General features: G+C 39.8%; 1 protein-coding gene across 1 annotated transcript in view; it reads left to right on the top strand.

Moving 5' to 3' along the window:
• Positions 1–42: 42 nt before the first annotated feature.
• Positions 43–24,762, top strand: part of LOC138961501 (coiled-coil domain-containing protein 81-like) — a 33,686-nt gene continuing 8,966 nt past the window's right edge. The window contains exons 1-9 of the mRNA XM_070333155.1: positions 43–222; positions 2,120–2,181; positions 2,832–2,988; positions 3,816–4,072; positions 5,309–5,388; positions 7,510–7,865; positions 22,461–22,623; positions 23,094–23,352; positions 24,281–24,388. Coding sequence (XP_070189256.1) covers positions 144–222; positions 2,120–2,181; positions 2,832–2,988; positions 3,816–4,072; positions 5,309–5,388; positions 7,510–7,865; positions 22,461–22,623; positions 23,094–23,352; positions 24,281–24,388 — 1,521 coding nt within the window. The 5' untranslated portion in view covers positions 43–143. The remainder of the gene's footprint in view (positions 223–2,119; positions 2,182–2,831; positions 2,989–3,815; positions 4,073–5,308; positions 5,389–7,509; positions 7,866–22,460; positions 22,624–23,093; positions 23,353–24,280; positions 24,389–24,762) is intronic.

Here is a 24,762-nt window from a genome sequence, read left to right as displayed (position 1 = left end):
ATTGAGCCAATGAGAAGGTAGTATGTACCATAGCAACGTTGATAAGGGGCCTTTGGTTGCGGAGTTAATGGCGGCTGTTTGTTTTAGTCTGGCCCGCCTTCTGAGATGATTTAAGGTTGTGAACACTATATTTGTGAATCAGCATGCCGGAGTCGTTGCAGAAAATCTTGGTTGAGGCCAAAGGAGGGAAATACTCCACCATCAGCGATCTTTCAGAGAATGGTGAGTTCAATTTGTGCAAAAATTGCCCGATTTGGATGTCCTCCAATTGATCAGAAACTTTTAAATTCCAAACTTTGCCAGCAAAACCACAAGTGTTTCGTGTACCCTCTGTTGTAGTTTCACTTGCCTGATGATTACACATGTATTCTGTCTGTCCTTTTACCTTAATTTGCCAAGTGTCTTGGCCTGTACATGCTTTAAAAGTGTTATGATTGTATAACTTAGTACAGTGTCTGGTAGTTGGAACTGTTGACCCTTGCATTGTCTCACTGTATGGAAGTCCCCTTGATGAATCACAGGTGAAGGGAATCGTTTCAGACTCGCTTGAATAATTTAAAAATGAACTGAAGATTCACGAAAGCACTGGCAGTGTCATCATCGCTGCATGCCTACACATTGTGTACTGTCATTCATGAAAAATATGTTCCATAGCAGTGCAGGGCCTGTGGTTAGGACTCCCTTTCCAAGGGTTGAAATCATAATTTACTCTTGCTGATCCAAAAAATAACAGGCCTCCTCAGCTTTCACAGGGCGGTATTCTTACTCTTCTCTCATATAAAAATACTAGATGATTACCCGCTTCGCCGGGTACCGGCTTCGCCGGGAAGAAGTAGAGTCGAATACCCGGCTGCGCCGGGGATCCGGAAGCCGGCGCACGAAGGAAGGGAGATAAACGCGCAAAACACTGGAGAAGATAAGGAAGAGTTGTGGACAGTGACCTTGTAAAATTAGTAACGCGCAGTGGTCTTCTAAAAATAGTAACGTAGTAACGGGAATATGGATTGACGCCACACGAAGGAAGGGAGATAAACGCAAAACATTGGAGAAGATAAGGAAGAGTTACTGGGAATGGTGAAATGAACAGAAAAACCAAAATCGGTTCAGCCCTGCGCGCTGAGAGCACGTGTTGAAAATTCTCATCGACCAGGTTCTGTGCGGGGTCTACCTGAATATGCCCGCCAAATTTGAAGCAGATCCATCGAGAACTTTGGCCGTGCATCGCGGACACACACACACACACACACACAGACACAAGTCGTATATATATACTAGATGAATACCCGCTTCGCCGGGTACGGCTGCGCCGGGAAGAAGTTGAGCCGAATACCTGGCTGTCCCCGTCGCACCGCACGGAGGAAGGGAGACAAACGCGGCTGAAAACACTGGAGAAGATAAGGAAGAGTTACTGGGAATGGATCGAGAGAAAAACCAAAATCGGTTCAGCGCTGCGCGCGAAAAACCAAAATCGGTTCAGCACTGCGCGCTGAGAGCACGTGTTGAAATATCTCATCGATGAGGTTGTGTCCGGGGTTTAGCTGAATACGGTCTCCAAATTTGAAAAAGATCCACCGAGAACTTTGGCTTGGCATCACGGACACACACACACACACAGACAGACAGACAGACAGACAGACAGACAGACACAAGTCGTATATATATATATATAGATAGATATATGTTAAAATGTATTCTTTTTAAAATGTAGGTTTTTTTGGTTAAAATGGGTACTTTTTAAACAATTACACTTTGTGCTTTTCCCAAGTCATACACAGCGCAATGGCCTATGTGTGTGGTAGACCCTCGATCTGTACTGATGAGTGTTTACAATGTAGCTCCTTCAAAATGATTGCCTTAGCCTTTACATGGTCATACACAAAAATATGTGACTGCTGTGTGTGTCAACGTGTGTTAGTGTGTGTCAGTGTGTGTGAGTGTGTGTTCTCTTGGCTTTTTGATTCAATATTTTTATGACCTTGTTATAATGTTTTGCAGGCCTGTTTACAGATGTTTAAATACCTTAGATAACCAGAGGTGTTTCTGATTCCTTTGAATAAAGTTAGTTGTTTAATTAGTATAATATTGATATTTTCAAGATATGTGATTGTTTCTTTTGCAGACATTGCAAACGTATGGGAAAATGTTGCCAACTATGTGGAAAAGCAGATGTCCAATTCAAAGGTATGTCTGAAGGAAAAAAAGGAGTGTAGTTTGACGTTTGTTATTGCCACAACTGACAAGGGCATAACAGTTATATAATGTAAGATTAATCGCTTTTTCACTTATATGCAGTGCTTATTTTTGAGAAGCCTCTGAAATCTGATTTTTGTAATACTGAAATATGGTGGGTTTTTTCCTTTTAGATATGAAAACAGTTGTTTATTAAACAATTCTGAACACAATTTGAGATCGAGCTATTACATGTGTATTAAAGCATGCACATACACAGACAGACAGACACATACGAACACACATACACATGAGCACACACACATACGCACACACACACAACCCCCCCCCCAAAAAAAAAAAACACACACACACAGATAGACTGACAGACAAGCAAGTATGTATAGACAGAGAGACACAGACAAATGAACACATGCATACACACACGCCTAGATGAACATACCTTATGTCTACATTACTCTCTCTTTCTCTCTCTTCCCCTGTCGTTTTCTCTCTCTCCTAATGTTTTTTTCTGGGCTTTGGGCATTATGTTTGATGAGTCAGCATGGTTGTTGGTATAACACAACAGAAAGATTTTGCAGTTTGAACAGAGCACTCAGTTATGAACAGAGATTTGATTATTATTTGTTTCTTGTTCACAGGGCGTGCAGATTCCCAACTTTGGCACGTTCTCCTTCTCTCAGAAGAAGCTGGATGTTGGCAACAACAAATATGTGTTGATGCAGAGACCTGTGTTTAACATCTCTGAGAAGCTCGCACAAACTCATGGTCTTCAGTTTACCAGATACAATGTCCCTGGTAAAAGAACATATTTTTATCATCATTATTGTTTTCAAAGCATAATTGAAAAGTTTTAGCATTACGATATGAAAATGCGAAGAGACTGTTATACTGTACAGGACATTCTGCAAAGTGTGTGTGTTAAGTGTTGTTGTTGTGAATCAAATATATGTTTTGTTTTTTAGATATGTTGAGTTTTCTTAACAGTGGTTCTTTTCAGTGTTGTTATTTTGTTGAGAAAAACAGTTCTTAAACAAAATTGTATTTTTTAATGCCAATGAATAGTTTTAGCAGTGATAAGATCTTTGAAGTAAAATCATCAGGGTTTCATTTACTAGTGCGCCCTGCTCCATTGCCGCATTGGCGCATTAAATCTGAAAATGTCCCATCACAATTCCCTTCAGTGCGTCAAAGGGCGCATTGAAATTACATACCACTGCACCACCAAATGTACACTTTACATCGGATTACACACACACACACACACACACACACACACACACACACACACACACACACACACACACACACACACACACACACACACACACACACACACACACAGATAACACAGTATAGCGGCTAATTCTCAGAGGGCACCATATTGCACCATTTTGCATCTTTGGTCAAAACGCGTACAGGCCTCTCTGGCGCTTTTTGCCTCTGACTATGTCCCATCGGAATTTGGTTGAGGGGGACAAATGTCCCATTGCCTTTTTTTCCCAGGCTACCCTGCAAATCATCATGCAATGTATTTAGTGCACTGAATAGTGAATCAGTTAGCAATTAACCAAGTAATGAAAATGATTTGAAACCTCAGTAACTTACCTTTTTGTTGTTTTCAGGCCACATCCCTTCCCCGCCTCTAAATTTTGCCGCTCTATCCTTCGAATCACCATTTGACCGTGACACAGTGGAAAACTGTGTGCGTGAAATTGTTCGCACAGTATCCCAGGCGGTTGCAGCCAAGAGGAATGTAGAACTCTCCTTCGGGGGCATTGGACGCCTGCAGATCCGGGATTGTCGTGTCAAGATGAGATTCTACAAAGAGTTTATCAATCAGATGGATGGCAGTGGTGAACTCTTGCATACCATGCAGAACGTAAGTGCAAATAGACTGGGTGGCCGAGTGGTAACGCACTTGCGCTCGGAAGCGAGAGGTTGCAAGTTCGACCTGGGTCAGGGAGTTATATAATATAGCAATTTTCTCCCCCCTTTCCTAACCTAGGTGGTGGGTTCAAGTGCTAGTCTTTCGGATGAGACAAAAAACCGAGGTCCCTTCGTGTACACTACATTGGGGTGTGCACGTTAAAGATCCCACGATTGACAAAAGGGTCTTTCCTGGCAAAATTGTATTGGCATAGATAAAAATGTCCACCAAAATACCCGTGTGACTTGGAATAATAGGCTGTGAAAACTAGGATATGCGCCGAAATGGCTGCGATCTGCTGGCCGATGTGAATGCGTGATGTATTGTGTAAAAAAATTCCATCTCACATGGCATAAATAAATCCCTGCGCCTTGAATATGTGCGCGATATAAATTGCATAAAATAAAAAAATAAAAATAAATCCCTTCGCTTAGAACTGTACCCACGGAATACGCGCGATATAAGCCTCATATTGATTGATTGATTGATTGATTGATTGATTGAAGTCTGAAAATAACTCTGTCAGGTTTGTATAGGTTGTGAAAGAGTGACTACCCTTGCTTTTTACTCGGGACAAACATTTCAATCAATCAAACTTTTGTCAATCGTGGGATCTGTAACGTGCACACCCCAATGTAGTGTACACGAAGGGACCTCGGTTTTTTGTCTCATCCGAAAGACTAGCACTTGAACCCACCACCTAGGTTAGGAAAGGGGGGAGAAAATTGCTAACGCCCTGACCCAGGGTCGAACTCGCTTCCGAGCGCAAGTGCGTTACCACTCGGCCACCCACATTTGAGGGGTACATCACCAGCGAGGGGTATAATTATGTAGGAAACATGTGGACATGAGTATGTGTGAAGTTATTTGTCAGAGGTAAAGCAAGGGCATTCACTCTTTCACAACCCATACAAACCCGACAGAGTTATATATTTCCAAAAATCGTCTTTTATAGAATACTGATCGAAAGCTTATGATGTTAGCTGTTTTAAACAAAGGAATCATAGATAGCAAACAAATAACGTGAAAAGTGGTTATTTGTTGATACTCACAAATGTCTTTAACTTTGCTTTGCATATCCGTCGGTTGGTAATAAAACTGTTTCTTCCCATTTGTGATTGATTAAGTGAGCAAGCATGCAATCAAGTGGTTTTGATGAAGTATTTTCTGTTTCTTATACTGTTTCAGAGGGCAGGAACAGTCGACTCTGTCATGTCCAATAGACCATTCTCCAGGTCCAACACAAGCAACACTCTTGTTCTTCCAAGGTTAGTAGAGGTACAAGCAAGACGTGTACCAGCAGTCTTTTTCCAGCTGTCCAACAGCGATCAAACTTATATTGGTATTAACAGCCGCTCACAGGTTCGTCATGCTAGTGATCATTTTGTTATCGGCTGTGAAGGACGTATAAAACTGCTAAAAAAGGCTAAAGTACAACTGAATAAAAAACAAGAACCTCGTTAGATCACGGTCTTTTTCTGCAACCGCGTAGAAATTATGACAGAACATCCTGCTTGTAAGATAAAACTCAAGAAAGTGTATCCATCGTCTTTTTTGTTGTAACTTGGATGAATGTAACACAAACACGCACGCACGCACGCACACACACACGCACGCACGCACGCACGCACGCACGCACACACACGCACAAACGCATGCACGCACGCACGCACACACGCACGCACGCACACACACACACACATATACACACCACACACACGCACACACACACACAACACACACACACACACCACACACACACCACACACACACACACACACACACACACACACACACACACACCACACACACGCCACACACACACACACACACACACACACACACACACACGCCACACACACGCACACACAGAGTTTAGTCTACAATAGACGAATTCGGGAAATAACTGTCGGGTTTGCACGTGTTGTGGAAGAGTATGTACCCTTGCTTTTTTTCGGAAAAACTTAAGACTTGTACTTGTGGATTCTGTACACGTGTATGTGACAAACCCCCTTGCTAGTGACTGGCTTGTTATGTCACATGGGAAAGTTTCCACATTTGACATTATTTCCCCAATGACATAGGTCAGTTGCTAGGGAGGGGGTGTGTCTCATACAAGCGTACTGCAGGAACCATGTGTTTTAAGTTTGCCTGAGAAAAAGCAAAGCAACACACTCTTTTACAACCCATACAATCATGACAGAGTTATTTCGGAAATATTTTTGGGGATGCTGGTACATAAATCTTATTAGAACAGTGGGAATTTTCAAAAATCATTATAATAGAGATGGACCTAAAAGGTTAACAGAAAGAGAGTGCGCCACAAAAATGAAAGAACAAACAAATTAAATGTGACAGGGGAGGCTACCGCTCCTTTCACAGCAGACTCTGCACCCGAGTTGTTGGCCTTTAAAAGTCAACACCGGTGTATTGTAGAATTCTGTTTGTGATAGGGTCTGGTGGTTTCCGATTGTCTGTATGTTCATGGAAACCTTCGTGTTTGCATAACAGTTTTTATAGGGCTAAATTAGCCCTAACATTTTCAATCCTGTTTGATTGCACTTCGCTTCCCGAGGTGATCGTAGTGTTTCGGCACATGGTTACATAAAAAAAACCATACAAACTTTTGAAATTTAAGGAGAAACTCCCAGCACGGATTAAATCAACAAATCAATTTATTTAAATACACATGAAACTTTGAGTGTACATATAAGCACAGCAAGCGTCTATTGCATCTCTCCCCCCCCCCCCTCCCCTCTCTCTCTCTCTCTCTCTCTCTCTCTCTCTCTCTCTCTCTGTTAATTTGTGCACATCAACTTGACTTTGCACTGACAAAAACAACTGCTAAACATTACCCGTTCAGTGACATATCGCAAAAATAATGATAGATCTTCAACGAAATAAGTGCGCACACTAGCAAACACAGATATATGTAACATAGTTCTCTGGAGAACATAACATGACGGTATTGACCCTGTCTAATGACCCAAGGCGGTTAAATGGTCCTGACAGGTGGCCAGTGCCTGTGTGCAGTGTTGTGAATATTTCTTGGATAAACAACTTCCTTGTGTGTGGACTTGTCTTAGCTGCTACTCTCCCAATTTAGCCCACTCTGGCACCGCCTACCCTCTCATGACTGACAGCGGGACGTTTGAATTTCAAAGCTGGTAGGTTTAATATTTGTTTAATTTCCAGCATGTTTGGTGGCATTTGAAAGTTTGTCTGCGTTCTTCGTCGTTTACTTTGAAAGCATGCACACTATTGTGAAAAACTGTAGATGGTTAATCAGCTTGCAGCTTGCACACTCCTCACCCTATAACGTACTCTACTAAGAACGCAAACTTCAAATTTCATTACATTTTAATTCATCTCTTCCCAAATCTGGGCAGGATTCAGCCAGGGCCAGGCGCAGGCCAGAACACTCTTCCACCGCTGGCAGAGGTGGACGAAAATCAAACGGCCCGCCCCATGGTTCCAACCCCTACAGAGCCCATCATGGACACCAGTATCAACCCAGACATCGTCCAGAACATACCCGACCAGCCTGAGGGGCCGCAGTCACAAGAGGAGATGGAGCAGCACATCAAAAGCATGGCAATCCGCAAGCAGGCGTTTGCCCAGACCAACGAGGACGTGAACGACCCGGTGACGGAGAATGCGCTGGACAATGTGCTGAGAGAAGCGGACGCCAACGAGGAACCTGCAGAAGTGTACATGCCCAAGGACGTCATGGAGACTATTCATGGTGAGTTGGTTTTTTTAAAAATTTTTTTATCTCATGGGGTGCGTCTTTGTCTCTGTCATTCTTGTGTGTAAACATATTTCTTTTACAGTGGGGGTCTAGATGTGGGGGTCTAGATGTGGGAGTCTAGATGTGGGGGTCTAGATGTGGGGGTCTAGATGTGGGGGTCTATAGATGTGGGGGGTCTAGATGTGGGGGGTCTAGATGTGGGGGGTCTAGATGTGGGGGTCTAGATGTGGGGGTCTATAGATGTGGGGGTCTATAGATGTGGGGGTCTATAGATGTGGGGGTCTATAGATGTGGGGGTCTAGATGTGGGGGTCAATAGATGTGGGGGTCCAGATGTGGGGGTCTAGATGTGGGGGTCTAGATGTGGGGGTCTAGATGTGGGGGTCTAGATGTGGGGGTCTATAGATGTGGGGGTCTAGATGTGGGGGTCTAGATGTGGGGGTCTAGATGTGGGGTCTGGATGTGGGGGTCTAGAGATGTGAGGGTCAAGATGTGGGGGTCTAGATGTGGGGGTCTATAGATGTGGGGGTCTATAGATATGGGGGTCTAGATGTGGGGGTCTATAGATGTGGGGGTCTAGATGTGGGGGTCTAGATGTGGGGGTCTAGATGTGGGGGTCTAGATGTGGGGGTCTAGATGTGGGGGTCTATAGATGTGGGGGTCTAGATGTGGGGGTCTAGATGTGGGGGTCTAGATGTGGGGGTATATAGATGTGGGGGTATATAGATGTGGGGGTCTAGATGTGGGGGTCTAGATGTGGGGGTCTAGATGTGGGGGTCTAGATGTGGGGGTCTAGATGTGGGGGTCTAGAGATGTGGGGGTCTAGAGATGTGGGGGTCTAGATGTGGGGGTCTAGATGTGGGGGTCTAGATGTGGGGGTCTAGATGTGGGGGTCTAGATGTGGGGGTCTAGATGTGGGGGTCTATAGATGTGGGGGTCTATAGATGTGGGGGTCTAGATGTGGGGGTCTAGATGTGGGGGTCTAGATGTGGGGTCTAGATGTGGGGGTCTATAGATGTGGGGGTCTAGATGTGGTTTCCACTGTATTTGCACCTGAAAATAGTTACAGACACACTGAGAGACTGTGGTCTTTTTTTCTCCTGAGACTGGGGACAAACAGACTCTTGACTCTTGGTCTGTGACCCCGACTTTCAGTGTTCTCACTGGAGATTTTGTTGTCTCCACTGCCTGTATCCCAACCCCCTCCCTCATCTGTCACTCTCTCTTTCTTTATGATCCCAACATTATGTTGCTCTATCTACCTCTATTATTCTTACCCCCTCTGCCCCCCTCCCCCCCCTCCCCCTCTCTCTTTTCTTCCCCGAACCCTCTCTGTCACTCGAACTCACCTATCCCCCTCAGTCTAAACTGTCTCTCTCAGTACGTGTTTCTCTTAATCTTACTCTCCCTCGCTGTCCCAATCCTCTCTCTCTCTCTCTCTCTCTCTCTCTCTCTCTCTCTCTCTCTCTCTCTCTCTCTCTCTCTCTCTCTCTCTCTCTCTTGCTTTCTCTCCCGCTCTCTATTCTCCCCTCCCTCTCTCTCTCCCTTTCCTCATGTCCAAACCCACTCCCCCTGTATCTCTTGATCTTTACTCAGCACTTCTGTCCCTTCTGTTTGTTGGACACGTGTACGCGTTGGATTTAATGTGTATTGCCCATAATTTTGTCCCGGGCCATTTGGACAGTCATTCTGTTTTCGGGAAAATGCATGCTGGGAGTTTTCCTGTTTTTATGACCCACCGAAATCTGACATGGATTATTGGATCTTCATGTGTACATATGGTATTGTGCTTGCTTTTTCATCCAAAGGGGTATAATGCACTATAGCTCTGCACACAAATTGATCTGGGTTATCGGAAAAATCCCCTCCCTAAACCCACCAGGCACAGCTGGGATTCGAACCTCGAACCTTCCACAAAGAAAGCGGAATTGTATCTGCTATGCTATTGCGCCCGTCATCATGTCAGTGAATCTATATGCGTAGTTGACGGAAAGAAAAAAAACTTCTGTCACTGTGATTGTATTTTTCTTCCTTTTGTTTTACCATTCTGTTAGAATAAATTTTTTTCTCTTGTGTTACACCAATCAGTTCTAGATACAATCATTTCAGATAATTTGATAAAGATTTTTTCCCAAATTTTTAAGTTGCAAACAAAACTAAAGTACAAAGAGATTTTTTGGTTTGTGATTCTGTTATTCTTCCTTCCATTTTACCAAGCAGTTAAAAGAATAATGCTTATCTTTTGTTTTGTTTTTTTGCCAATCAATGGTTTTGCAAAGTTAATGGAGTTGTTCCATTTTTTTCAGAAAAAAACCCTAAACCACAGACATTTTTGTTGTTGTCATGATTCTTTTCTTTTTTATTACATTTAGTCAAGTTTTGACTAAATGTTTTAACGTAGAGGGGGGAATCGAGACGAGGGTTGTGGTGTGTGTGTGTGTGTGTGTGTCTGTCTGTCTGTGTGTGTGTGTAGAGCGATTCAGACCAAACTACAGGACCGATCTTTATGAAATTTGACATGAGAGTTCCTGGGAATGATATCCCCGGATGTTTTTTTCTTTTTTTCGATAAATACCTTTGATGACGTCATATCCGGCTTTTTGTAAAAGTTGAGGCGGCACTGTCACACCCTCATTTATCAATCAAATTGATTGAAATTTTGGCCCAGCAATCTTTGACGAAGGCCGGACTTCGGTATTGCATTTCAGCTTGGTGGCTTAAAAATTAATTAATGACTTTGGTCATTAAAAATCTGAAAATTGTAAAAAAATAAAAAAATTTTTAAAACGATCCAAATTTACGTTTATCTTATTCTTCATCATTTTCTGATTCCAAAAACATATAAATATGTTATATTTGGATTAAAAACAAGCTCTGAAAATTAAAAATACAAAAATTATTATTAAAATAAAATTTCCGAAATCGATTTAAAAACAATTTCATCTTATTCCTTGTGGGTTCCTGATTCCAAAAACATATAGATGTGGTATGTTTGGATTAAAAACACGCTCAGAAAGTTAAAAAGAATAGAGATAAAGAAAAGCGTGCTATTCTCTCAGCGCAACTACTACCCCGCTCTTTTTGTCAATTTCACTGCCTGTGCATCGAGCGGTGGACTGACGATGCTACGAGTATACGCTCTTGCTGTAAAAATGCAGTAAGTTCAGTTTCATTCTGTTAGTTTGACAGCCTGACCAAATGTTCTAATTTCGCCTTACGCGACTTGTTCTACTATTCAGCTTGGAAATTGTGCTTCTCTTTTGTTTTGCCAATCAGTTGTTTTAGATAGGGCTATGCTTATTTAAAAAAAATAATTGTTCAGTTGCAAACAAGATTAAAACACCAAGAACATTATTTGGTTTGTGATTCTGTTTAGGCCAAAAAAAAAAAAAGGTCTGTTTACGGTAACCCGACCGACCCTATTTTTTTCGCGCGTCCCTAGACTTTTTTTTGGCATTTGGGGAAAAAAAAAAAAAAAAATCTTTTGGGTTTTTTTGCAAAATAACGTAAAAATATGGTTTTTTGGGAAAAAAAAAAAAAAAAAAATCCCGACCTACCGACCCTATTTTTTTGGCCTATGTTACCGTAAACAGACCTTTTTTTTTTGGCCTTATATTCTTGCTTTTGTTCTACAAAAACAAAACAAAAACAAAACTTAAACAAACAAAAATTGTTCTTCTAATCAGACTAATGTGATTCTGTAATTCTTTCTTTTATTCCATTACTACCATTAATGCAGAAAATAATGTTTATCTTTTGTTTTGCCAATCATTTTAAAATTAGAATCATTTTTGATGATTTTATACAGTTAAGGCTCAAGCCAGCAGTTTTATACTCCCTCTAATTTTTCCAATGCAAGCAATACGCTAAAACTCAGATCAATATTTTCGTTCGTGATTCAGTCATTCTTTCTTTTGTTCTAGGATTCAGTTGGAACAATAACATTTCCCTTTTGTTTGGCCAATCAATTTTTCCTTCGTAACAAACGGATGTCCCATCACAATGTTTATTGATTGGAAGCCAGGAGACAGTTGTGCACAAACAGGTTGAACAAGCCGTTCCTGCTTCCAGTAATTGACAAATAATGTTGGCTCGCTTGAGTGCTTCTGCTTGGAGGTCTTTAAATATTGACAATGTTTCATGTGATGAAGCAGTAGGAACTTCCGCTCTCTGTCTCTCTTGGGTGGTTAGGTTATGTTCTGGTCAACGCTAGCTGTTATCAGTGGAGTTTTAGTACCTGTCTACCCCTCGGTAATGTGATTGCTCAAGCTGCTGTCAGCGTTTTGTGTTAAAAACCTGAACCTCCATTAAAAACCTGAACCTCCAATATTTTCTGTGGACGTTTCAAAGAATGGTTGATGAACTGAATAGTTGATTGTTTGGTTGATTGAATGATTAATAAGTATCAATTGTTTTCTTTTAGTCATGGAAGAAATTGACCAATGGGCTAAGTTTACATCCTAGATACCCTTGCTTAGGTGAAGAAAAAAAATCAATGTTTCCCATTCCTCAACCAACCTTTTTTTTTCCCTCTTAGCCCTATAACCTTTTTTTTTTAATGTTTTGGTGAACTCTCATAAATTAATTTGCCCCTCCTCTCTATTGTGATACAAAGAGGTTGCATGACAGGAAATTGATTGCCATGGAAGAATAGGATGGGTATCAGTCTTGCTGAAATATTCATGTGTGTAATGTCCAATGAATGTTCCCCAGTAGGTGTGCCGTTGCTATGACGCCCAGATGTTGTTAGTTACGGCCCAGGCACCTTCATCACTTTGTCACAGCTGGACTCTCGATCATTCGAGTAAAAGCTACCGTGTCGCTACGGAGCCTAACAGTTTTTCTGTGTAATATACAAAGTGCTGCTGTAGTTTTCAGCAGTGTGCAGATGAAGTGCTAGTTGTTTTAAGCACTGTCTGATGAGTAGAGACAGAGTGATGTTTTGAATTATAATCAGATCAGCTTCTTTATCCGTGTGTGCCTGTTTTAAACCAAAAGCCAGGAAGGATAAAAAACCACACACACACACACACACACCAGTAATGACAGTCCAGGATCTATATCCATCATCATAAGTATAGGGAAGGTTTTAGAATTTCTGTAAGAAAATGTATTCTGCCGAGTGGTACAGGAAGCTAGACAAGGCAGCAACTCCTCAAAAACAGCTGAGACCTCTGAAATCACGACCTAGGTCTTCCATTTTTAAATCGCGATCCAGGTCATTGAATTCAAGAGCGAACTCATCTTGTCTGTTTAGTCAAAGTGGTATGTGCAGAGTTATCAGAAATTCTGTTCCAACTCATTTTTTTTTTATTATTAACGACACCCTTTTGTTAATCACCTGTGATTTGTTTTCTCGATTTGATTCATCATCAGCTCCTTTAAATGATTACGTACACTCACACACATTTTTGTGTATTTTGTATTTGTGTTTGATTTTCTTTTTGCTAAAAAAATTGCCTTTAATGTACAACTGTGAAACAAAATTCTTGCACTGATGTATATGCAATTATGAAGGGAGCGTATCATTGTGCCATTGATTGTTTGTTTCTGCTTTACTTATGTGACAGGGAGACTACTGCGTCACCCTTCACAGCGGAATTGTTTGCCGGCTGTGACGGCTTCAGTGTGGGCTTTTTATAGTAGCTCAACGTTTCTTGTACGTCAGTCGCCGGTTAGACACCTGTCAATTGTAGAGTTCTGTTTGTGATGGGGTCTGGCTGCTGCCACATGTCTCCTTACATGCTCTTGGTGTACCTGTAAACCTTGCCAATACTACAAGTAGTCGTATTGCCAAATTTTATTTAAACCTTGTCACTTCGCCGGAATGTATTAAGTGGACATAAGGTCGGGTTCGGGAAAAGAGATTTCTTAGAAAAAAGTCTACTCTACAAAGACTGAGTTTTACTCTTCACGACATCAACACTCAAACAACTTTCACTACTACACAGTCGTCAAGGCAACACACTGTAATTTACCTTTAAACATTTATTACCTTTTCTTCACTTTCACTAACACTTCTACTTCTTTTCTCATACACAACTTCGGTAAAAAACAATAACTATTAGCTAAACTAAAGACTTGAGGAAAAAACATAAACTAAAACACTTAAAGCATGGCAGCTCTGAAGGGGAGGTAGGAAAAGTGCCCCTGAATTAGGAGCACTTTAATCCCCATGTTCTAGCCACCCGAAGCCGGTGCCATCTCTCTCAGAACATGATCCATCAAAAAGAGAGAAACCCCACTTCCAGACATGGGAACTCAAAAAGTTGGAAGGTGGTTTCATCAGAAGTAATATATCTTCATAATTAAAAATATAATTTCAACATCTAAATATTCCTTAAATGTAACCAATGACTTTCAAATACTTCTAATAATTTTCTCATCACTACTTCTATTTTATAACTTAATAATTGCAATTACCAGAACCTGACGAAAAAAAGTTAATTTAAGTCAAGGGAAGTAACCCACTGAAATACATGTCAAAATAATAAGTGCAGTTGTGTCCCTTTTACTTTAGTCACCTCTTAAATGGTAAGACAAATGCCACCACAGACAGTCTGTGTAAAATAAGAAATAATCCTGGTTAGGAATTATTTCACATGTTTACATACACCCCTCCAAAGAAAATGTTTCCTTATTACTAACACTAGTAATCATGTAAACATTTCAAAAACTAAAAAACGTTGTCGTTGAATATCTCAACTCGACATGGCTAATCTCTCGTGTGTTAACAAAAAGTGTCTTAAAAGACAACCGGTGCATGTCTACGACCCAAGTCTAACTAAAAGAATAGTGCTGAAACACATCCCATTAGCTGTTTAGTTATGAACTTCATATTCCAGAAACGCACATAGCCAACAAAACAATTTCCATCTCTCACTCCAACTAAAGCGACAGTCTAACCAATAAACCCAAGGTTTATCAACGAAATTGAAAAGGAAGACGATCAACACTTGGCATAAAAAGACTAGAAAAAATTAAACCGGTACACATGACACACCTACTGTCAATCTTCTAAGTTAAACACAAGTTTCCAAAATTGACCAACACCCAAATTATCTCCCTTTCACCATGAATCAACAAAAACTTTGTCCAGTGCCTCCTCTCAACACCCAATCAAGACAAAGTACTTTTAACAAGGTTAAAACATAATAATCATTATTTCAACAGTGAATATTTAGAAAATCAACATGCGTCCATGCGTCATAACCAATACCACACTCTTGTCACAAGACATACAAATCAATTAGAAATATAACTAAGTGCGCCGGCACAGCTTAGCTACATTCATTGACTCGACTCTCAAGACACACCCACACTACCTCTGCACTGCTTCAATGAATTTCACAATGACAAAAACACATTATACTGCACTCGGCAGTCCAAACCTTCTTGTTTGTTTTTCCTAGTTCCAAAGCTCATTGCAACTTGTTTGCAAATCCCTGTTTCCAAAATATCTGTCGCTTCCACTTGTCACAAAGTCAAAGAAACACCATAGAACAAAACAAAAAGAACATAACATAATACAACACAATACTATTACTAAAACAATGCAATGCTCTTGTTATGATTGAAGAATGGAATACAATAGGAATATCATATCATGTAATACATGATATATGGAATCCAACCCAACCAGAAATATTGTCTAAACCACAGCCCCACTTGTCTGTGATAACAAAATTCCTCAATAATGGACAAGAAGTTATGTTACGACTAATTCAGACACAGCTACAAGCAGAGTCAATCGAAACTATACTTCATCCATTTAGTGACTAGCTTTAAGCATAATCACCTTACAGAAAATCTAAGACATTCACTTGATGTCTCAAATTACTCTTGATGTAACCAGTAACCACTCGGAATTACATCTCTCAAAAGCTGACAGTTAATAAAGCAACTGTGCAGACTAATGATCTCAGTTCGCGTGGTGATTCCCCTTATCTCAATACAATTCCTATGTTCCATTTCTTACAACCATCAACAATCCACATAAAACAAATACTTCAATCTTCTTCTACTCCACACAACAACAATTATGCTAATCTCAAATTAATGACAAATCAACTTGAATTAACTGCAGAAATGAACAAGTTGTTAACACTTATCATTTCCATGCCTCAAAAAGATAAACAATCAACATCTTGAAGCTTCCAGAGTTAAAAAAGAGTGGGAACGGTAGCAACGGAGTTAAACCCAAAAACCCGATGACCTTCAAGTACTGAACTATTTAGAGGCCCAGACAATTTTCTATAATGGAGTTCATATAGTGCAGTAACAGGCAAACATTTCCAAAAATCAAAAAATGTTCCTATTCACTCCGAACAACATTTTTTCAACATGACTCCAGTATGCCAACAGCTATTACAATAATAAGACACTCCTATTTGTCATACAATCACAAATTGACAAAACAAAAATCAACCGCAACTCCTGTGACAAAAAATACTGTAGCACCCAATGACTGAAGTGTTCAAACATATAGTGAAACTCAAGGCAGGAATCGTCCTGACAAGAAAACTCGGTTCAGATCACAATGCCAAAACTGTGAGAACATGGAAAAATAGACAAAAAGTTTTGTTAGGATTATATCGCGACCAAGTACAACTAGATCAAATCAAAACTATACTTTCGAGCGTCCATTTATGATGAAAGAATTATCACCACCCAAAATAAACCAAGCCACTAAATGCGGTAACTCTCCACAACATGACTAAAAAATTCAGTCACATCTGGTCAAAAATCCACAGCACTCAAGGTCACTGAAATCCGTGATTTTCTTCCTGGCAACAGTGTCGTCTCATGGTGTCATCCAGCTCATCTCTCTTCGTCCTCTCTCCTCTGCATCGGCTCAGCTGTCGCTCTCCAGCATCCTGTCGCTCTCTCCTCGTCTCTCGCCTTTCCATCATGCTTAGTTATGTGTTTTCCTCTTACCCTTATCTTACAGTTAAAATTACAAAAAATAGTTGAAACAAAAACAATTGAGTCATTTATTTTCCACTATTCCAGTCTTTACTTTTTTCTCTCTCACTATCTCAGCCCCACATTGGGCGCCAAAATGTAAACCTTGCCAATACTACAAGTAGTCGTATTGCCAAATTTTATTTAAACCTTGTCACTTCGCCGGAATGTATTAAGTGGACATAAGGTCGGGTTCGGGAAAAGAGATTTCTTAGAAAAAAGTCTACTCTACAAAGACTGAGTTTTACTCTTCACGACATCAACACTCAAACAACTTTCACTACTACACAGTCGTCAAGGCAACACACTGTAATTTACCTTTAAACATTTATTACCTTTTCTTCACTTTCACTAACACTTCTACTTCTTTTCTCATACACAACTTCGGTAAAAAACAATAACTATTAGCTAAACTAAAGACTTGAGGAAAAAACACATAAACTAAAACACTTAAAGCATGGCAGCTCTGAAGGGGAGGTAGGAAAAGTGCCCCTGAATTAGGAGCACTTTAACCCCCATGTTCTAGCCACCCGAAGCCGGTGCCATCTCTCTCAGAACATGATCCATCAAAAAGAGAGAAACCCCACTTCCAGACATGGGAACTCAAAAAGTTGGAAGGTGGTTTCATCATAAGTAATATATCTTCATAGTTAAAAATATAATTTCAACATCTAAATATTCCTTAAATGTAACCAATGACTTTCAGATACTTCTAATAATTTTCTCATCACTACTTCTATTTTATAACTTGATAATTGCAATTACCAGAATCTGACGAAAAGTAGTTAATTTAAGTCAAGGGAAGTAACCAACTGAAATGCATGTCAAAATAATAAGTGCAGTTGTGTCCCTTTTAGTTTAGTCACTTCTTGAATGATAAGCTAAATGCCACAGCAGACAGTCTGTGTAAAATAAGAAATAATCCTTGTTAGGAATTATTTCACATGTTTACATACACCCCTCCAAAGAAAATGTTTCCTTATTACTAACACTAGTAATCATGTAAACATTTCAAAAACTAAAAAACATTGTCGTTGAATATCTCAACTCGACATGGCTAATCTCTCGTGTGTTAACAAAAAGTGTCTTAAAAGACAACCGGTGCATGTCTACGACCCAAGTCTAACTAAAAGAATAGTGCTGAAACACATCCCATTAGCTGTTTAGTTATGAACTTCATATTCCAGAAACGCACATAGCCAACAAAACAATTTCCATCTCTCACTCCATCTAAAGCGACAGTCTAACCAATAAACCCAAGGTTTATCAACGAAATTGAAAAGGAAGACGATCAACACTTGGCATAAAAAGACTAGAAAAAATTAAACCGGTACACATGACACACCTACTGTCAATCTTCTAAGTTAAACACAAGTTTCCAAAATTGACCAACACCCAAATTATCTCCCTTTCACCATGAATCAACAAAAACTTTGTCCAGTGCCTCCTCTCAACACCCAATCAAGACAAAGTACTTTTAACAAGGTTAAAACATAATAATCATTATTTCAACAGTGAATATTTAGAAAATCAACATGCGTCCATGCGTCATAACCAATACCACACTCTTGTCACAAGACATACAAATCAATTAGAAATATAACTAAGTGCGCCGGCACAGCTTAGCTACATTCATTGACTCGACTCTCAAGACACACCCACACTACCTCTGCACTGCTTCAATGAATTTCACAATGACAAAAACACATTATACTGCACTCGGCAGTCCAAACCTTCTTGTTTGTTTTTCCTAGTTCCAAAGCTCATTGCAACTTGTTTGCAAATCCCTGTTTCCAAAATATCTGTCGCTTCCACTTGTCACAAAGTCAAAGAAACACCATAGAACAAAACAAAAAGAACATAACATAATACAACACAATACTATTACTAAAACAATGCAATGCTCTTGTTATGATTGAAGAATGGAATACAATAGGAATATCATATCATGTAATACATGATATATGGAATCCAACCCAACCAGAAATATTGTCTAAACCACAGCCCCACTTGTCTGTGATAACAAAATTCCTCAATAATGGACAAGAAGTTATGTTACGACTAATTCAGACACAGCTACAAGCAGAGTCAATCGAAACTATACTTCATCCATTTAGTGACTAGCTTTAAGCATAATCACCTTACAGAAAATCTAAGACATTCACTTGATGTCTCAAATTACTCTTGATGTAACCAGTAACCACTCGGAATTTTTTTTTTTTTTTTTTTTTTTTTTTTTTTTTTTTTTTTTTAAATTGAAAAGGAAGACGATCAACACTTGGCATAAAAAGACTAGAAAAAATTAAACCGGTACACATGACACACCTACTGTCAATCTTCTAAGTTAAACACAAGTTTCCAAAATTGACCAACACCCAAATTATCTCCCTTTCACCATGAATCAACAAAAACTTTGTCCAGTGCCTCCTCTCAACACCCAATCAAGACAAAGTACTTTTAACAAGGTTAAAACATAATAATCATTATTTCAACAGTGAATATTTAGAAAATCAACATGCGTCCATGCGTCATAACCAATACCACACTCTTGTCACAAGACATACAAATCAATTAGAAATATAACTAAGTGCGCCGGCACAGCTTAGCTACATTCTGTCACAGGAGTTGCGGTTGATTTTTGTTTTGTCAATTTGTGATTGTATGACAAATAGGAGTGTCTTATTATTGTAATAGCTGTTGGCATACTGGAGTCATGTTGAAAAAATGTTGTTCGGAGTGAATAGGAACATTTTTTGATTTTTGGAAATGTTTGCCTGTTACTGCACTATATGAACTCCATTATAGAAAATTGTCTGGGCCTCTAAATAGTTCAGTACTTGAAGGTCATCGGGTTTTTGGGTTTAACTCCGTTGCTACCGTTCCCACTCTTTTTGTTAACTCTGGAAGCTTCAAGATGTTGATTGTTTATCTTTTGAGGCATGGAAATGATAAGTGTTAACAACTTGTTCATTTCTGCAGTTAATTCAAGTTGATTTGTCATTAATTTGAGATTAGCATAATTGTTGTTGTGTGGAGTAGAAGAAGATTGAAGTATTTGTTTTATGTGGATTGTTGATGGTTGTAAGAAATGGAACATAGGAATTGTATTGAGATAAGGGGAATCACCACGCGAACTGAGATCATTAGTCTGCACAGTTGCTTTATTAACTGTCAGCTTTTGAGAGATGTAATTCCGAGTGGTTACTGGTTACATCAAGAGTAATTTGAGACATCAAGTGAATGTCTTAGATTTTCTGTTTGGTGATTATGCTTAAAGCTAGTCACTAAATGGATGAAGTATAGTTTCGATTGACTCTGCTTGTAGCTGTGTCTGAATTAGTCTTAACATAACTTCTTGTCCATTATTGAGGAATTTTGTTATCACAGACAAGTGGGGCTGTGGTTTAGACAATATTTCTGGTTGGGTTGGATTCCATATATCATGTATTACATGATATGATATTCCTATTGTATTCCATTCTTCAATCATAACAAGAGCATTGCATTGTTTTAATAGTATTGTGTTGTATTATGTTATGTTCTTTTTGTTTTGTTCTATGGTGTTTCTTTGACTTTGTGACAAGTGGAAGCGACAGATATTTTGGAAACAGGGATTTGCAAACAAGTTGCAATGGACTTTGGAACTGGGAAAAACAAACAAGAAGGTTTGGACTGCCGAGTGCAGTATAATGTGTTTTTGTCATTGTGAAATTCATTGAAGCAGTGCAGAGGTAGTGTGGGTGTGTCTTGAGAGTCGAGTCAATGAATGTAGCTAAGCTGTGCCGGCGCACTTAGTTATATTTCTAATTGATTTGTATGTCTTGTGACAAGAGTGTGGTATTGGTTATGACGCATGGACGCATGTTGATTTTCTAAATATTCACTGTTGAAATAATGATTATTATGTTTTAACCTTGTTAAAAGTACTTTGTCTTGATTGGGTGTTGAGAGGAGGCACTGGACAAAGTTTTTGTTGATTCATGGTGAAAGGGAGATAATTTGGGTGTTGGTCAATTTTGGAAACTTGTGTTTAACTTAGAAGATTGACAGTAGGTGTGTCATGTGTACCGGTTTAATTTTTTCTAGTCTTTTTATGCCAAGTGTTGATCGTCTTCCTTTTCAATTTCGTTGATAAACCTTGGGTTTATTGGTTAGACTGTCGCTTTAGATGGAGTGAGAGATGGAAATTGTTTTGTTGGCTATGTGCGTTATTCATTGAAGCAGTGCAGAGGTAGTGTGGGTGTGTCTTGAGAGTCGAGTCAATGAATGTAGCTAAGCTGTGCCGGCGCACTTAGTTATATTTCTAATTGATTTGTATGTCTTGTGACAAGAGTGTGGTATTGGTTATGACGCATGGACGCATGTTGATTTTCTAAATATTCACTGTTGAAATAATGATTATTATGTTTTAACCTTGTTAAAAGTACTTTGTCTTGATTGGGTGTTGAGAGGAGGCACTGGACAAAGTTTTTGTTGATTCATGGTGAAAGGGAGATAATTTGGGTGTTGGTCAATTTTGGAAACTTGTGTTTAACTTAGAAGATTGACAGTAGGTGTGTCATGTGTACCGGTTTAATTTTTTCTAGTCTTTTTATGCCAAGTGTTGATCGTCTTCCTTTTCAATTTCGTTGATAAACCTTGGGTTTATTGGTTAGACTGTCGCTTTAGATGGAGTGAGAGATGGAAATTGTTGTGTTGGCTATGTGCGTTTCTGGAATATGAAGTTCATAACTAAACAGCTAATGGGATGTGTTTCAGCACTATTCTTTTAGTTAGACTTGGGTCGTAGACATGCACCGGTTGTCTTTTAAGACACTTTTTGTTAACACACGAGAGATTAGCCATGTCGAGTTGAGATATTCAACGACAATGTTTTTTAGTTTTTGAAATGTTTACATGATTACTAGTGTTAGTAATAAGGAAACATTTTCTTTGGAGGGGTGTATGTAAACATGTGAAATAATTCCTAACGAGGATTATTTCTTATTTTACACAGACTGTCTGTGGTGGCATTTGTCTTACCATTTAAGAGGTGACTAAAGTAAAAGGGACACAACTGCACTTATTATTTTGACATGTATTTCAGTGGGTTACTTCCCTTGACTTAAATTAACTTCTTTTCGTCAGGTTCTGGTAATTGCAATTATTAAGTTATAAAATAGAAGTAGTGATGAGAAAATTATTAGAAGTATTTGAAAGTCATTGGTTACATTTAAGGAATATTTAGATGTTGAAATTATATTTTTAATTATGAAGATATATTACTTCTGATGAAACCACCTTCCAACTTTTTGAGTTCCCATGTCTGGAAGTGGGGTTTCTCTCTTTTTGATGGATCATGTTCTGAGAGAGATGGCACCGGCTTCGGGTGGCTAGAACATGGGGATTAAAGTGCTCCTAATTCAGGGGCACTTTTCCTACCTCCCCTTCAGAGCTGCCATGCTTTAAGTGTTTTAGTTTATGTTTTTTCCTCAAGTCTTTAGTTTAGCTAATAGTTATTGTTTTTTACCGAAGTTGTGTATGAGAAAAGAAGTAGAAGTGTTAGACTGGCTTTGCCTCCAAAGGTATAATTCTTGTGCTTCAGGCCAGTTACACTCATATTGCAAACCATTTTCTATCATTGCAGAGGAGAGAAAGGCAGCCCCTGCAGGACGTGGAGCTTCACGCATGGCTATGCCTCTGGCAATGGCTACCGGCATTTCTCTGCTGGATGATCTCATACCTACCAGCCCCAAATTATCCCCCTTGCCTCCGGCCAAGACCGTCACTTACGCTGATATGCAACCTGGGTAAGAAGTATAGAACTGGTCCAGTGTAAAACGGATTTCCTGACCCATTGTTTTTATGCAGGAAATGTTTTTTTTGTTCTGTGAAAGTTAGTCTTCTTGACGATGTAATGGTTTGGTTGCCCTTGAAGAAGAAGGGATGATGTCTACTGTGTACTGGATTTTGGAGAATATAGAGGGAGGTTTGATGGGCTGGGGCATTCATGATTTTCTTTTTTCTTTTCTTGTTTGTTTGTGTTGATGTGCATACCACAACAGTGAGTTTCTTGGAAAGTAAACTGACTTAAACTTATTATGGATTTTCTGTTCATAACCTCAGTAAATTAAGCCCTATATTTTAAGACTCCTTTCTCTTTAAGACCTGAATTTCTTGCATTTTTGGAGGTCTTAAAAGGGTGGTTCCACTGTGGACAGTACAGCACCTGCATGGACATGGATCTGAATTACAAAACTTCAACCGTTATGTCCAACAGAAACCTCAAGCCCCCGACACCACCTCGTCTGACACCGCTTCAGCGATCCCACAGTGCTGAAGACATGCGCGAAAAAACAGGTAGTGCCTGCGGTCATCCCAACGCCGGCCAAGAGCTGTGCTACCTGTGCCACCAGAGGGCGCGTCGGAATGTGCCGGTCAATTTCACTGAAGAGCGGAAGAGGAGGGAGGAGGAGGAAGATCGCCTCCTGCAGCAGTACCAGACGATGCGGGATGCTGAGGATATTCTTCGAGAGCAGGTTGGGGAAAATGTTTTTTGCTGTTATTTTTGATTGATGAAAAAGCAAATAAGGAGAGAGATGGATTGAGGGATGGACAGTTAAACAGATTGACGGACCGACAGTCAGACACAGACATATATATACACATATATACCAACAGATGTGACGGACACATTTGATGCACATGAACAGACAAAGAGGGAGAGGGAGAGGGATATAGATTAGAAAGAAAAAGAACGAGAGAGAATCAAATTCAACAAAAACATAGGATGTTCTTTAATTTCACGAAAGTGAAAACATGTAGTGATTATATACAGGGTGGGCCATAAAAAGTGTCCACATTTAATTTGTTAATATTTTTCCTGTAAAGTGATATTTTCTTTTCTGTTTCAGATAGAATTTGAGACAAGCATCTTAGAATTCTTTTAAAGCCTGAATGGATCGCATTCCAGTACAGGAAAGGACCAAAATCGTTGAACTTTACTTTGCTACCAATTCTGTGGTTCTCGCCCAGCGCGCTTTTCGGAGAGAGTTCCCTGGCACACACTGTCCATGTGCGAGAACTGTGAAGCGCCTCGTGGATAAATTAAGAAAATGGTCGACCACTATGTCCTTTATTGTTATCTGCGAGACTACCAGTGTTCCTGAATTTATCCACGAGGCGCTTCACAGTTCTCTCACATGGACAGTGTGTGCCAGGGAACTCTCTCCGAAAAGCGCGCTGGGCGAGAACCACAGAATTGGTAGCAAAGTAAAGTTCAACGATTTTGGTCCTTTCCTGTACTGGAATGCGATCCATTCAGGCTTTAAAAGAATTCTAAGATGCTTGTCTCAAATTCTATCTGAAACAGAAAAGAAAATATCACTTTACAGGAAAAATATTAACAAATTAAATGTGGACACTTTTTATGGCCCACCCAGTATGTGTTTATCTGTGCATTTCCAGGAGCGTCATATTTCCCGCCGCCACGACCTGCAGAAGATCTCGGCTTTCAACCTGGGAGTTTCAGAAGCTGTGACCTCCAAGAAGAAAGCAAAGGACACCGAACCTCAGGTAATACCACAGTGGAACCTGTGTGCAACAACAGTCAGGAACAGACATTCTGAGAAAGCATGGTCTTAACGGCAGAGGTCTTACATTGTGGAGTAGCGTACGGGGTGTGGGGGGGGAGGCCGGGATGTCCAATGTATTCAGTAAATGATTAGTCAGGTGGTTTTTTCTTTTCCATAAAGTGTGTGCTCTGACTATTTGGTCATACTTTGTGTTACATTTTAAGTGACGGGAAAAAGAAGTACATGCACATGTAATACATTTTCGAGGTGTTGCTTACTTTTGCTCAAATTGAGAATAATGAGTAGAGCAAGATCAGAACAAATGTGGATGTTGAGTATCTTTGCTTGCTATGGAAAAGATAATTGCGTTTTCAA

Source organism: Littorina saxatilis, linkage group LG3 (genome assembly GCF_037325665.1).
Source record: "Littorina saxatilis isolate snail1 linkage group LG3, US_GU_Lsax_2.0, whole genome shotgun sequence".
Lineage (NCBI taxonomy): Eukaryota > Metazoa > Mollusca > Gastropoda > Littorinimorpha > Littorinidae > Littorina > Littorina saxatilis.
The sequence above is the reverse complement of the archived record's forward strand: the minus strand, read 5'-3'. Positions and strand labels throughout refer to the sequence as shown.